The following is a 15,282-nucleotide window of genomic DNA, read 5'->3' as shown; positions in this document are numbered from 1 at the left end:
GTGACAAACCTCTACCTCAGTGTGACAATTTAAACATCTGCCTGCAGATAAAAGCACCACTGCTCTCTCAGTCAATATCCTCTCGCAGTCAGTAACACTGAACTCAGGAGTCTGTGACATGTAGGTAACGTTGTGTTATGTCTGTAGCAGTTATGCTGCTGCAGCAGGTCTCCAGTTTGCTAAAACTTGAATATAACTGGATGCCACCTTTTTTTTTTGTTTTGGCTATTTTAAAATTTTAATCCAAATTATTTTCTGACATCTGGCAACACAATATTTTAACTATGTGAGGCTGAGTAAACTAAACTGCTTATGATTATTATGAGTGCCTTATGTTCCACTTTTGCAAAGTTGCGGTGTTTTGAGAAGATTTCAGGAGATTAAGCTGTGAAAATATATTAAACTTTTCTTGTAATTTTCATGTGCACAGGTGAAGAAGCTGCTGAAGAGTCAGCTTGGGCCTGACAATGTTCTTTTGTCCACATCTGGCTGTAACAACTCTTCCCCTGAGTTGCGCTGCGCACACGCTGTCCTCATCCTAACCCTGCTCACATGCAGTCAATGACCACGAGTCACCAGTGTCTGCCGGACAACACAAACACGAAAAACATACAGTGCCAAGTCAATGCTGGAAACTTTGGGTTGAGGTCCACCCATCTCCAGAGATCTTGTGCTCCGATAAAAAGAGTCATTGTGAAAGAGCGAGAGAATCGACGAGAGTGTGAGAGAGAGGAAAAAAAGAGGTGTTTGCTTTCCTGCTGCTGCCTAAAAATGGAAAATTACTGCATACAGTTCCCCAACTCTGCTCTAAAGCAGATACACATATAGAAACACACACAAACCCCTTATAACTGCCCTTAGGCCTCTGAACAGGAAGTGGTTTCAGCGAATGAGAGCTACATGATGACGCTATCGCCTTGTTCGTTTCTAGCAGCTGAGCTTTGCTTAGGGCATCTGTATGAATTTGTACATCTGGCTATTCATCAGACTGTTCGTCTGCTTTTCTATTCAAACACTGCCACACAGCAAACATGATCACTTCCAGAATAACTGCGCTATTGTAGTAAATTCATGCAACTGTGTTTATGTGCAGTGTAATCAGTCGGAAAAGCAGCCGATTCTTGAATGAATTTCATTTGGAAGTAAACACTACTCAAAACATTTCAGACTGCGCCAGAAAATTCCACAGCTCTGTGTTAAATATGCCGGACTGCCTCACCTAACCCCACCGCCAAAACACCCACCCCTCTCCATTCTGCACTCTTCATCACACGTTCCAGTCACCTGACCAGAAATAGGTCGGACCAAGGAGAGCACATGCTGTGGCCAGATGGTGCACTCCAGTTTGTTATTTCCAGTTTGCAACACCATAAATTCCTTCAAACCGCCTGTCAGACCGAATATGCTCAGTCTCTTATCTGTATCTCTTTATCGACTCCAGATTTCCTGCTCGCCACTTCTCCTTTCTTACCTTGAGCGAGTCGAAGCAAGCGATGACCCGTCCGTTGTCCACCTGGCAGCTCTTGGCTGGGTGAGCGAACTTGCACTCCTGGTCAGAGCGTGAGCACGTGCCCCTCTGGAACTCCCGGCATACTTCCAGTGTCAGCCACTTTGTGTCACGGATGTGTGTTATGTTCATTGCCATCTCAAGACGCCGGCAGAAAAAAGTATTCCGAGCGGAGATCTGTTCGAAAACTCTTCGAAATGTGTTCAAATTAAGTACCTATAGTGTTGTTATCCACAATCTTTTTCTTTTTCTGTTTACTTATCAGTGTTGTCGCTGTCTGGGATACTTGTCTGTGATGATGAAATGAAACACTCAAAAAAAAAAGTTCCTACTGATTGACTGGGCTCCTTCTCCTCAGTAAAATGTTGCAGGATGGCTGTGGATGTAAGCGGGTCCTTTTCTTGATCAGACAGTGGCTGATAGAGTTATTATATCCAGGGGAGACTACTTAGCTTAACAGTCAAGCTGCCTCTCTTGGTTAGATTTTCTCTCTCACTTGTTATTGCTTACTGAACTGCGTCATCTATAACATTCCCAGGCGAAGGTGACAGCCGAACTGAGAGCCCTCTGGTTAGGTGCAGTGAAGCAGGCAACAAAGGTGACAGTCTAGGTGTAGCCTGCTACAAGAAGGTTAAGGACACTGAGGACTAAGTGGAGGCTTTAGAGGGTTGAAGGCGAAGGTGAAAGGCAAGGTGATGCTGTGTGGGCCTGGTGGTGTGTTGGGCTGCTGTGGTAAGGCTGGTCAGCTGGTGGATAGTTGCTGGCAGCAGGGCCGTCGTACAGTGAGGAGAGCGGAGTTTGGAGTCAGGCTGCGTGGAGTGGATGATGATGGTACAGTGGATGGGGTCGGAGCGAAGGCTGCGAGGAGGGTGTGGCTGCTGTCCTTGTACTCGTGTTGCTGTGGCAGCAAGCGAGCGAGGCAGGGGGGAGGGTGGAGCTTCAGCTGTAGAAGCAGGTCAAAGCTGCAGCAGACATCAGGGAAGGCACTTCCTCTGGGGAGATAAAGAGAGATAGAACAAAGGGGAAAAAAGGAACGAAAGATTAGTCTGATACAACACGTTAAAAAAAAAGAAGATAACAACTATCATGTTTGTTTTCCCGCTCGTGTGTCTTTCAGAGAAGATTCTGACCTGCAGGATTTTTAAAGTCGTGCCACTGCTGAGCTATGCAGCTGTGGGAGTGAAGAATATGTAAAAATCTCAGAAATGCAGGGGTGTCAGCGAAAACAAATAAAACTTTCACCCGCCCTGCGCTCTAAACACACATAGTGCAAGCACACCTTCATCAGGCCTTGCTACGCACAAACAGACACACACACATAGAGAGAGAAATGCACAAAGCAGCCATTCACAACTTTCCACATCATCTGGACAACGCAGAGAAAAGCACATCAAATCCCGTATCACTTACAGTCCAGTACAGCAAAGCCGGCCATTGCAAATGTGTTTAGAGGTGAAAGAAAGGAAGAGAGTGAAAGCAAGGGGGAAGTTGAGGCTGGGCATGAGGGAGAAGAGTTTAGTCATTTCCTTTCTTGCGAAGCCTTGTGAGAGCGGTGGCCAATGAGAGCTTGCGGAGTTGCAGCAACATTCTGGGCTGAGCGCCAGGTGAGAGCAAGGGGGAGGAGCGAACAGGAGGCTGACCTGCCCGCTTGCTGTTGAAAGACACACAGGCTGAACTGTTTCTGCCTTACAAGATAACCTGTTTCCTTATCAAAACAATAAAATTCATGGACTCCAGAGATAATGTCGTTTTATTTTTAAATAGGAAATACCACCGTTGCAGTAAGGCAATGCATATTGCAACGGTCTCACACAGATGCAAGCTCGCACGCAGTAATTGTGCAGAACACGATTGAACGAAACAGCCTGGTTATTATTTCACTGTCAGAATTTTCCCATTTATCACTTTTAAATGAGTTTATACGTTTAAATGAGTTGTTTTTTGCTTTGCGTTTGTTTTGATTGTTTGTTTAAATTTTGCATTGCTGCCAGTGGTTTCTATTTTTGGTGAATCCATTGTATGGGGTCTGTTGGGGGAATCTGCATGATTGGGATCCCAGGGGCCCATCCTGCCCTTATCGCTAAGCCAGAGTAAGTCACCACACCCTGTGTAGTGAAATCGCTTTCCCCAGAAAAGCATGTGCACCCTCAGCAATGCCACCAACCAACCACTGCTAACTTTACAACACTGCAACACACTATATCAGAGCCCTGCAGCAGTGCAGCGCAGCCCATGATGACCCAGCAACATGGATAAACAGTGTATTTAGAGAAAGAGAGAGAGAGAGAATGACAAAACATTTCAGTTTCACCTTGGATGACCCTTATGATAGCAAATGTAGCAATGTAGCATTAGAAATGACCTTTGGCGTGTATTCGGAACGCAAATCCTGCAACGACCATACTTGAAGGACTACACACATACCCAGCCAATTATCTTTCATATCACACGTTATATGGAAATCAAAATAAATTAACTTTCCAATGAAACACAAACATAAAATATCTGTCTCTTCACTATAACTAGAGCTGTGTCCGTTTTTGGATCGATCCGATACCAAATGAATACATATACACGGCCAGTATTGCCGATACCAGTAACGATAACCTATAGCGGGAGTTTATGTAGTGGAAAGCAGTGTGTCATGATTTAAGAGCTGAATCATCATCTATTCATATTTTAATAATTTCAGCATATTTTAATGACCCCTAAATCGTTATGATTTTTTACTTTCCACAGTAATTAGTTGATACAACAAAGCACACTTTTCAGCTTTTTTGTCTATTTTAAAACTGTTTTTCTTTAGACCTGGAATGTAAATGTGCCTGTATCTGAAGCACTTTTGATCAACTTCTGCTGTTTAAATGTGATGTGACACAATTCAGTGGGCTACATATTGAGAGGTTAGAAACAAAGTATCGCTCTGATACCAACACCAGCGTTGGTATGAATACTAACGATATTTGGATCGATCTGCACACCTCTCTTATCTTAGTAAATGTTGCGCAAGAAGCAATAGTTTTCCTGCCGGTTTAAAAACTCTTTTATGCCAAAAAACATTTTTGAGTAACAGAACTTAGATTGAATATCTTCGTCAGAGTGCAACTCTTCCAGCATGCTGCATGTCATACTTTTGTTTGTGTGACTCGGGCCACATTTCTGTTCCCATGAACTCTATTCACGTGAAGTCATTCATCAACTTGCGCACACTGCTGCGTAAATGTCAAGTCAGTCGAGAGTAATCTTTATGTGTGTTCATGAATGGTCTGTTATTATCACTAAATGTTGACCTTACATGTACCTATTACAATTGAGTCTGATGAGGCATTTAGTGACACACTTTTACTACCAAGTACACTTTGTGGACTTCAGCTGAACCAAAGCTATGTTGTCTGGACACTAATGAGGTGGAACAGAGACATCTAATTCTTTCTTTTTTTTTAACTAAAGGCACCTGGAACTGTCTTAAATCAAATGAGGGTGTGACTACTTGACACATTAAAAGCTGACAGCCCCCTGAGTCTGTCGACTTGCCTAATCAGTTTCTGTGGTTTTGGTCAGATGAGAACACAGCTGTGAGGGAGAATGTTGTAAGACAAGCCAGAGTAATAATGAATCCTCATTATGATCCATCATGTCTGGACAAGGGCCTCCTTCCCTTATTGATTTCCTCATCTCTACAGTTTTTTCTGTTGGTGTGCCACTCCCTCTATCTAATTCCACTTTAACTGTGAGTATCCATTTCAAATCAGCGAGTGTTTAACATTATCTTCTTCTCTGCTCTTTCCACAAAATGTATAATTTGAACAGGTGGATCTGTGATTTCCTTCCTATTGTTTCGGCCACCTCAACTCCACCCATGTCTCTGCCTTCGTGCCCTCGGTGTGATTATCTGGCCTATGTTCTCGTTCAGCATCCTCGGCAGCCCTCCCTTAGACTCCAAGGTCTTGTAAGCTGGTGCAAGGTCGATCAGAGTGGAGGAAGGGGAGACAGCGAGAGAGCGCAAGCAAGACATTCTTCCAATCGCTCTTTTAGGACACGTGGTAGTAAGACTTTGGGCCGACAAGAAGAGGAAGCGGAAGAAGAATCAGTCCTGTGACAACAGCATACACTTTTATGGCATAAACAGTTTTGAAAACCAAGCCTCCACATCTTTTACTTTCTCTTCCTTTTGAGCCATGAAACAAATCTGTTCTCGCTATGAAAAAACAGAACAAACTGTCAATATTCACCCTACGCCGAAAGCCCCTACGAATCATAAAACCTGGCACTGATGTGCATGGTGAATGGTGCTGAATGGCAGTCGTGCATGAAAACACGCCTCAGCTGACTGAAAAGTGGAATCTACCAAAGACACATGCTAATCTGGCAGCTGGTTTTGGGATTTTGGAGTCCTTATTGCAACTGGAAAACTCAACAGGGCCGAGAAAACAAGAAATAAGGTGTGGCTCACAGTTATGATAAGACTTCCTGGAAAAATGAGCGACACATTATTAGTTTAGATAAACGTGGCTTGACTTCATGGCCACGAAATACTTACTCTTTATTGCATAGCCGCACAAAATGGAATAACTAGCGCAGTATTAACAGAGATTAATCTCAAGAAAATGCACGTATGCTACTGGTTATATTGCACGATCTGGTATGGCTACCTAATTAGCAAACCACAGCTTCGAGGCGGAGCTTCTATTTTCGACTGTGACAGCGGAGAAAGACGCAGTCATCCCTTTTGGTTCACTGCTGTTCAGCGCAGGGAGTGGTTTCAGCATTTTGCCAGAGGTGGTGTCAGGGTGACAGTGTGCTGATACAGGTCGTCACGCTGTACGAAACACAACACCTCTGGACTTGCTGCTCAGAAGCTAGCATGCCAATACTGCCCTCACTGACCTTTACACGCACTTACACACCGGTGCATATCTGGACACATATTGATACTTTCTTTATCTTTTCTGCATTGATGCACAAATGTAGAGGCTAAATGATGCTGCTCTGCCCACCATAGAGTTTACGTGCAACACTGAGTAAGCTGTATTTGTGAGATCTCAGTTGGTTGAGAGACTGCATTCAGTAAGGTATCCAAAAAAAATTGGTGCAAGCGCCGGGTATACAGGACACACTATTTACTTACACTTCATTTATTAGTTTGGTTTAATGTGAGTACAGATCACATGGACAGAGAGCTGTGCAAATATAACATTGCTGTTCTGAGCTGTGCCACATCTGTTACTCTTATCAACTTCATTGGCATGCTCGTCCTCATCATAAAGTTATTAACTTGTCTTATTTATTAGTCGCATCAAGTTATGTATTTGATTAAGGTTTCCTGAAAGTAACTCTTTGGCTAGAAACGCAAAACTAACAATGCCTATTGATTCTCTAGAGGAGCAAACCTCTGGAGACAATGAGAGCTCTTGTGTGGCACACATGGACAGCGCTAAACACACACACACACACGCTGACAACATACATAAACGAGAACCTGTGTAAACACACAAACCTCTATCCGACTCGACACTGGGCATTTTTAAACTGTGGTGAATATCTGATTGTGGGCAACACTGCATCTTTGTGCGCACATGTGTGTGTAAGGATGTTGTGAAATCAACAGACAGTGAGGATAATGGCGGGCCTTATGGTTTATAGAGTGGCTCGCTGGCTCGCGTTTATGTCGTCTGTGTCAGTACACAGAGAGACAGGGGCTAATTTCTACTGAAACACACTAAGACGATTGCGAATAGCCAAAAGTAAAGTAAGATAACAAGTGAACAATTCACAAGTTTCAAAACAAGAGAATCATATGCTCTGACCTTTGCAGTCACCGGATCTCAATCTGACTGAGCAATCGTGGAAGATTCTGGGTGGGTATATGGGAAAATATCCTTTAGAACTGCAGTGTTGATTCCTGGGTGTTCAGAAAGTGTAAAATCCAGCATATTTTGAACTTATACCCTTACTCACTACTTAATAAGACCCTATTTAAGAAGTTACTGAATCCCCAAATTATACAGAAGCACTGCTCAACCTAGGGGCATTACACCTACAACAAAAAAAATATACTTTAATTTGTTTCAGCCGATGATCAGGAAGTGTTGCCGTGACTGTGTGATTTTGCCCAATAAGACCACAGCATTATTGCTAAATCTTTTTTTTCCCCTGCAAAGTAGCACAAACTGTCAGTCTGAAATTTCTCTCCTCATTATTTCCTTTTAAGGTCACAACTCTGCAACTGTCTGCTATATTTTTCATTTAAATATTTGCAGAACAAAATTTTCATTCCTGGACAAACACTAAGGCATCTAATCATGTGTTCCACTACTAATCCCACACTAAGCACCTATGTTTGGCTGCGTTATCTGTGTATTTTATGCAAAGACACATTACCAGTCACCAGTTTTATCTTCTGCCCTAATCACCAGTGACCACGTCATGCAATGTCTCATGCCTGCATTGACCGAATATTACTGGGGCCCCTTCTCTGCTAGACTGAGGCAAAGGTTGCTAGAAAAAGCCTGAGCGAGAGAATCCGACTAGTGGGATGGCAGCGTTATAAATGTTACAGCCATCTGACACGCTGTCGGAGATGAAGAGGCCTAAGAAGTCATGGCTGTCGAGAGAAACAAGTAGAAGCTTGTGTTGACATGTGTACCTCCGGACAGAACAATAATGAAATATCTAGACCCTTATTACTGGCAGCACAAATAGCAGCTTTGACACATCAGTCATCCCACATACTAGCGCTGCTGTGTAGCTCTGATAAAATGGGCACTGCTGCTATCGTGTGATGTTTAAAACAGAAACCTGAAAATAAGAACAGGAAGAAACATGTATCAAGTCAGGTTAAAACCTCATTTATTACTGGTGTATTACTTTGCTAAGGGCATTTCTTATTTTTAGCTTAGCTTAAAGTGTGTCATGCTCGGGCAAAACTGTGTCAAACTTCCTCAGAGAGGATTAAATGTGGTTGTATCACCAGAAGCATACAGAGAAGCCCTCGTGTAATAAAGGCTTAACCTGTCAGCGCACATTCAGCCAGGCACATAATCCTTTCTGTAGGGCAGATTCTAAATGATAGGAAGCACATATAAATGCAGAGTAATTTGCACCTGAATGTATGCACGTTTGCGACTCGACGCCGAGAGAGCAACGTGATCTTACGACTTCCTTATCTGCCATTATCACAGTGACACGTTCCTTAGCCAGACAGAAATTGACAGTCTACCTGCAGTGCACCTATTGTGGAGATTTTTTACAAAGTAAAGTAATCTGCTACACATCTGTCTTTGCTGCGACTGCTCACATGTGTGCACATACTTGGGTGTGTGTGCTACTGTCTGAGCCACCATGAATCCCTCTAAGTCACAACAACAACATTCCTCATCATTGCCCCAACCACCAACAAGCCACCGAGGGTATACTCAGAGATCATGAGGAGAAGGACAAAGACGGGAGGAGAAGGAATGAAGGCGTCAGATACTTTTAGAAATAAAATCGTGACCAGCTGCTGTTCACAAATTGTTTTAAAGCAACAAACAAACAGCGAAATCAATGTATTTGGTGCCAAAAGATATTATTGTATGAATAAAAATGCTTTTCGTTCCTTATAAACTAGTCTGATCTACACGGACAAACCAGCCTGGTCTGTAATCGCTTGGAAAAAATGTATTACAGTACACTGCAAGTCACCCAAACAAAGTAAACTCTTAAGTCGACTTACTTTCACTCCCGTTTAAAGATCAACAAGTAAAACCTTCTCCATTTACGCGGTCTCCTTCTCCCATGTTTCTCTGTCCTTCTTTCCCCTCTTCCCTTCTCTTTGCAACTTTCTTCCTCTCTCTCTCTCTTACTCGGTTACTCCCCCCTCTGTCAGACGCATGCAAACACTTACTTAGAGACACACACACACTCCCACAGACAGAGTCACCCCCTCACACACTCTCTCCTCCCGCGACCCGAAATGCTTGGCAAACATTCTAACGTACTGAAATACTGCTTGCCATATAAGGTAGCACCAGCTTGACATGTCACACATAATTTACATACAGCGGGGCGGGAGTTTGCCTTACACAGGGCACGCATGTTAAGGAAACACACATGTGGGAGATCCATGCTTTCGCTTTGGGCTGACACAGCAAGAAAGAGGGAAAACGTATAGGAGAGTCAAATGATACCATTCTCCCTGTTAACCAAACCCTGAAGGATAACTCCAAACATGTCCTATGTTGAGTCAGGCAGAGGGAATGAAAGCTGAGTGGGCGATCTATTGATCCTCTCCACTGCTTCCTGGAACAACCACGGCCCTCTAAACACACACACACAAGCAAATTTTCTTGCTAACTAGCGCTACCCTCAGGAACGAGCTATTGTGTGACTGTCTGGTGTGAGCCAAGAATGTGTCTAAATGTGTGCGTGCCTCTATATATATATGTATATGTGTATATACATATATATATATATATATATATATATATATATATATATATATAAATACACACACACACACACAACAAGCCATAACAAATGGTAGTTAGCCATGTGGTACACACACACCCACACACACACAGAGCAGACACCAAGGCAAACAATCTCCACATCTCTACCTATTCTCTATTGCACAAGTGCCTACTTTGGAAAGTAAAGGCAGCACACACACACACACACACACACACACACACACACACACACACACACACACACACACTCACAGGAGGAAAGATCTAGATAAACCAGTGAGGCAGGGAGGAGGGTTATGAACCAAGCTCTTACCTCTCACATTGCCCTCCAGTTTGTGTGTGCGTGCTTCCGCGTGTCGACTGGCTCTGTATGTTTATGCGTGTATTCAGACAGGCCGCGACAGCAGACCCCCAGGCACCGGCTGGACCATTCTCAGGCAGGCAGGCAGAACACAGCAAGGCAGAGCGACTGGCAGAAGAGGAGGCAAGCGAGTGAGCGAGTGAATCAGCAGCGAATGAGTAAAGGAGCTGTGCGCGGAGCCGAGCACCCAGAGTGAGGGAGAGCGGATAGGGAGAAAGCAAGAGAGAGAGAGGAGGAGTGTTTGTCTGTGCGGTTGTGTGTGTATGCGTTGCAGCGTTGGCTGTGTGCGCTAGTGTCTCCCCTCCCCTGCCTCTCCAAGTGGCTAAGCTGGGTTGTGCAGAGCTGTGCTGAGACGGGGCTGGGCTGTGTCTTTACTGACTCCCCAGCCTCTGGATCATCTGTCTGCTGCAGGAAAGTAGTGCTCACTGGGCGGCAGTGGCAACAGCTGTGGAGGAGGAGGAGGAGGAGGACGAAGAGGAGGAGGGAGGGAGACCGGACTGCACTGGGCATACAGATCCTGCAGTTCCCTCTCCCTCCTTTTCTTTCCCACTGAAGCTGGCCACGCCCCCCAACACCAGGAAGTGCTGGCTCAGTTACAGCAGCACTGTCCTTGCCTATTCAGTGAGGCTGAGGTAGGAGAGAGGGAAGAGGCAGGAAGGAAAGATTGGGAAAACCCAGCAACAAGACAAGATGAACATTAGAAACAGGATAAACATACCAGTGAGGAAAGGTCAAGTACAGCGAGGACTTTAAAAGTAAAAGTCATGAGAGTGATGTTAAATACAACCAGAAAGGAAAATAATGAGTGAAGGAAGGGTCTTAATGAGGTCAGGAAGAAAAGGAATAAATGGCAATTGGAAAGAATGAATAGAATATGGGGTGTGGAGGAAACAGTTATGGAAAGACCCAACAGTTATGATGGTTTTTTGCATCAGATTTGGCCTGGCTTCTGTCCAGATCCTCTCTCTCACTTTCATACGGCTTTCCGTCCTTGGCATGCAACCCTTAGCTCACACTAGCTCCTGCCCACATTATAAAAGCACTACTAAGTAAAACTGCAATAAGTAAGTGGTTATAGTTTTAAAATTACTTCTTTAAAAAAAAGATGCAGACCAGGGCGGTTTGGTTGCAGGTCAGCAACATATTAAGAAAAAGGCTAACTCAGAAAACACAAAGGCGGCTGTTCCTGCCAACTCGCCTGTATTGTTGTTGACACCAGGCTTCTGCTGCTGCAACCCATGCATCCAATAGAAGCCTCCAAGAATTTGATTTGGACCCGATTCTGCAATATCCGGTAGCTATGGAGATAGTGGCCCTGGCGTCTGCAGGAATCCTTGCAAATTCCGAGCGTGTGCTGACGCCAAGTTTTGCGACCAGTTCATGCATATTGTCTGTGACTCACTTTCATTTGATTGCCATCACAAGGAAAATGCATCCCTATATCCAAAATATCTTTACAATGTGTTTTCATATACAAAGCATGTTAATGCTGCATAGCGCTGAATGTAAATTAACTGAGCTCACACATATTCAGTTGGAGATGTAAGGGTCCATTCTTTCTTTGGCGTATTTGCCTATATGTACACGAAAGACTGCTTAAAACCATTGCCTATCCTATGTAAAACTGTGACACCTCCACTGTCTCTCTGTTCCTAGCCTTGCTATCTCGCTGGACTTGTTTCAATGGCTGCCCAGCTCTGTTTAATACAAAGCTGGTGATAAGTCATCTCCAATTTACACAGCAGCACTGTAAACCCAGGGTGACAATCTGTGGCTGAGCCCCTGCAGCACGGCTAACCCTTTACCTATAGCCAAAACCCTTCCTCAATGTGTTGGTAAACTCAGAGAGAGCAAAAACACAGTGCGCACCGCAAACAAAAGAACTGAAAGCATTATTGCAAGTTCTGATCGACAGTGGCGTTATTAACTACAACAGCAACGTGCATGCCTTGATCTATTTCTAGCAGTCATTCATTAGTGAAGGAAGGATCTATTTGCAAGCATGGAAACAACCCTGCTAGACTTATTGTCTTTTAGATTAGAAGGCCAATCTGTTTGACGGCACTGAGCTTTCGTTGACCCATAATAAAGAAACACAGTGATTGATGATCTGGCTCAATAGGAGACATATTAGCAACTCCTCCAAAGATCTGGGCTCTCTGCGAAACTCAGACACTAATGTGGAATTTCCCCTCTTCTACTGCAGTTCAGTGTACACTGTGTGCATCCTTTTCATATTTCTCTTCTTTATGATATCGCTAAATCTGCCTTTTCATAGCTTTATCTCACTTATGAATGCATCTTAATTCCCCTAAACTTGCCTTAAAGGCTTTATAAGTGCTTGTCAATTCGTAATAATCCCCTCAATCATACTCCTCTCACCAACTTCAAGTATGAGTGCAGAGCCAAATTGTGCGGTTACCAAATGTTCGCTCATTGCTTCTGACAAGTTTCATTCTGATCGAGCGCACAGCAGGAGCTTACTTCTACTTTTATAGTTCATATTTCTTTTCGTGTCACACTGGCTGAATGATTTGCCTTCTTTCTGCACATGCCTCGTATCTCACAGAGATGTTGTGCTCTCTAGATCAGTGAAGCTGTAGAGCTGCGAAAGGATGCGCAAAAAGCAACAGGAATAAACACACTGAGGTTGAGCAAACTGTTAACACACATACTTATGGTACAAACCGAAAACAGGAAGAGGTGTGTGTGTGTGTGTGTGTGTGTGCGCGCGCGCGCACACACACACACTCAAGCGCACACGCTTGAGAGAGTGTATTCAATGTGCTTGAAGGGGAATTCCACCACTTTTACACTCTAAGTTCATCAAGTTACTCATGGGGAGTATACTCAGCCTGCAAAAACACTTGTATAGTTTCTTCTGTGGTTCTGTACAGTTAGGGAAGTCTCTAAAGTAGCCTAAGTAATGCCTGGGAATTCCCTTTGCCACATCAGTTTATGTGTATTTGTATTCATAAATATATGAAAAGAAATTGGTCTTTTGCATATCTTCCTCATTTACTGAAGTAGAAAAGAAGATAATAAAAATATTCCTAATATTTCAAAATTCAGTTCAGTTCAACGTTAACACAGTCTTTTCTTGATGACCCTTCTGTCTCTGTCACATAAAAAAACATAATGGCTAACATTTTATTTCCTTTCCTTCCTCCGTGATGAACTCAGCTTTCCACCTTAAGCATCCCTATCATCTCAGCACTCTGCTATTTCTCAGCTGTCTGTAAATGACAGTAGCTGGCTGATGTGAACTCTCACTCCTCTGTGGAAATGTTCCAGAGCTTCTATATGCCAAACTCCAATAGCTCATTTATTCCTTAGTCCCCCCCCACCCCCCCACCCCTTGAAAAAGAACCGCAGAAAAAAACAATTACACTCAATCGTATAAAGTTTTTAAGAAAGACAAAAAAAAAAACAAAAAAAAAAAACAGGAAATTGCATTTAACATTAGTGATTTCACAAGAGTATATATTGGAGGCTGCAGAATGACAAAGCAAAAATCCCCCCTTGAGGTAACTTCTACACTTTAAACAACTTAACAGAGAAAAAGCAAAACAAAACAAAGAATCCTCCTCTTGTTCAAATTTGCAGTCATATTTCCCTACTGCATACTTTGTGGTTTTCTCTTAACTTCTTTCCATTTTGACATGGTGGGGGAAGCAGGTGCAATTCAAGCTGTCAGTTTTGAAATACACAGAGAGGAAATAGCACGCTGTCTTGTCCCTATCTGACACCACAGTGCACATGTATGTGTGTGCAGAGCTCAGGCTTTAAGCTTATCTTGGAGCAAACAAATGGAAACACCCTCTGCAAAGAGGCCTTTCATTTCAGCTTTTATCTAATTTTCTGTCTAAATGTAGCCTATGGGTATGTATTGCTGTGTTTATCATATAAAGTCTCCTTCCATATAAAACCCTCAACACGCACCCCACTGAAGAGACAAATTTGACAAATGAACAAAGAACAAAATATTGCATGTTAACATCGAACGGAGACTGACATTTCCTTCTTTGTGAAGCAGAAAAGAAAGTAAGTTAATCAGCTTGCTGTTTAAATATTTTTTTAAAAATGTCAACCAAACCAATTGGAAGTATTAAATAGAAATTACAAACAAATTTCACTTGGAACCGGTTAAAATAACCTAATCATATCAATTCTGCAGGGAAAACTTACAGACAGAGAGCTTACCTGCGTGTTTGTCTAACGCTGATGTGCCTCTGGGACCGACAAAGCCACTTCAGCATAGGTCATGCTGCTGCAATGCATTGTGGGATTTACTAACATCTTCAGTTCTCTCTTCCTCTACTTCTCTAACTCTGATCTCTCTCTCACTCTCATAATAGCACCTTCTGCTTGGCAACGGCTATACCACAAATGTGGTCAGGTTTACAGCAAACCATCACTGCGCAACATCAAGTCTCCATGACAACCACTCTTTATCTCATTTGCATCTTCTGCTTGCATTATCTACTTATGCCAAATATGGTCACTTTGTTATTCTCCCCGCCTCTCTCTGTATCCCCTTTCTGTAACTTCCTCTTTTCGCCCATTTGCAAAACTACGTGTCAACACACTGTGCAACATATATTGTACAGTATATATCCGCAATGACATGTACAAATGCTTGAAAAGGTGCGAAAAAAGGAACTGATTGAGACATTATAGTTTGCAGACTAAGAGATAAGTTAGATGACTTTACAAATCAGGAAGTGGAGTGTTGAAGAGGCTGTTTGTGAGACTGACTTCAAAAGGAAACGGGGGTTTCAGCTCGACAATATGACCTCATCCCCTTAAAAACACGTATATCATAACAGAGCACCATTGATTCCTCTTCTGCGAGGTTGTTGCAGCCCCTTCCTCTTCCACCCGAAAGCCCATGTCTATCAAACTATCAATGGAATGTTGAACCAGGCCCCTGGGGCCCACACACGCAGCAACACTCAGCAGCA

At 43.3% G+C, this 15,282-nt stretch overlaps 1 protein-coding gene across 20 annotated transcripts in view; it reads right to left on the bottom strand.

Moving 5' to 3' along the window:
- mbnl1 (muscleblind-like splicing regulator 1) overlaps positions 1 to 14,634 on the bottom strand; it is a 40,174-nt gene extending 25,540 nt beyond the window's left edge. For 5 of the 20 annotated variants that reach the window (XM_085142087.1, XM_085142095.1, XM_085142093.1 and 2 more), the window contains exons 1-2: positions 9,222 to 9,915; positions 1,472 to 2,499 (exon numbers count right to left, since the gene is read on the bottom strand). In XM_085142087.1, coding sequence (XP_084998213.1) covers positions 1,472 to 1,645 — 174 coding nt within the window. In that variant the 5' untranslated portion in view covers positions 1,646 to 2,499; positions 9,222 to 9,915. The other 15 variants (XM_085142096.1, XM_085142101.1, XM_085142098.1 and 12 more) reach the window with 9 other exon arrangements.
- Positions 14,635 to 15,282: the final 648 nt, after the last annotated feature.

The sequence above is a fragment of the Neolamprologus multifasciatus genome, chromosome 18, assembly GCF_963576455.1.
Source record: "Neolamprologus multifasciatus chromosome 18, fNeoMul1.2, whole genome shotgun sequence".
NCBI classification, from domain to species: domain Eukaryota; kingdom Metazoa; phylum Chordata; class Actinopteri; order Cichliformes; family Cichlidae; genus Neolamprologus; species Neolamprologus multifasciatus.
The sequence above is the reverse complement of the archived record's forward strand: the minus strand, read 5'-3'. Positions and strand labels throughout refer to the sequence as shown.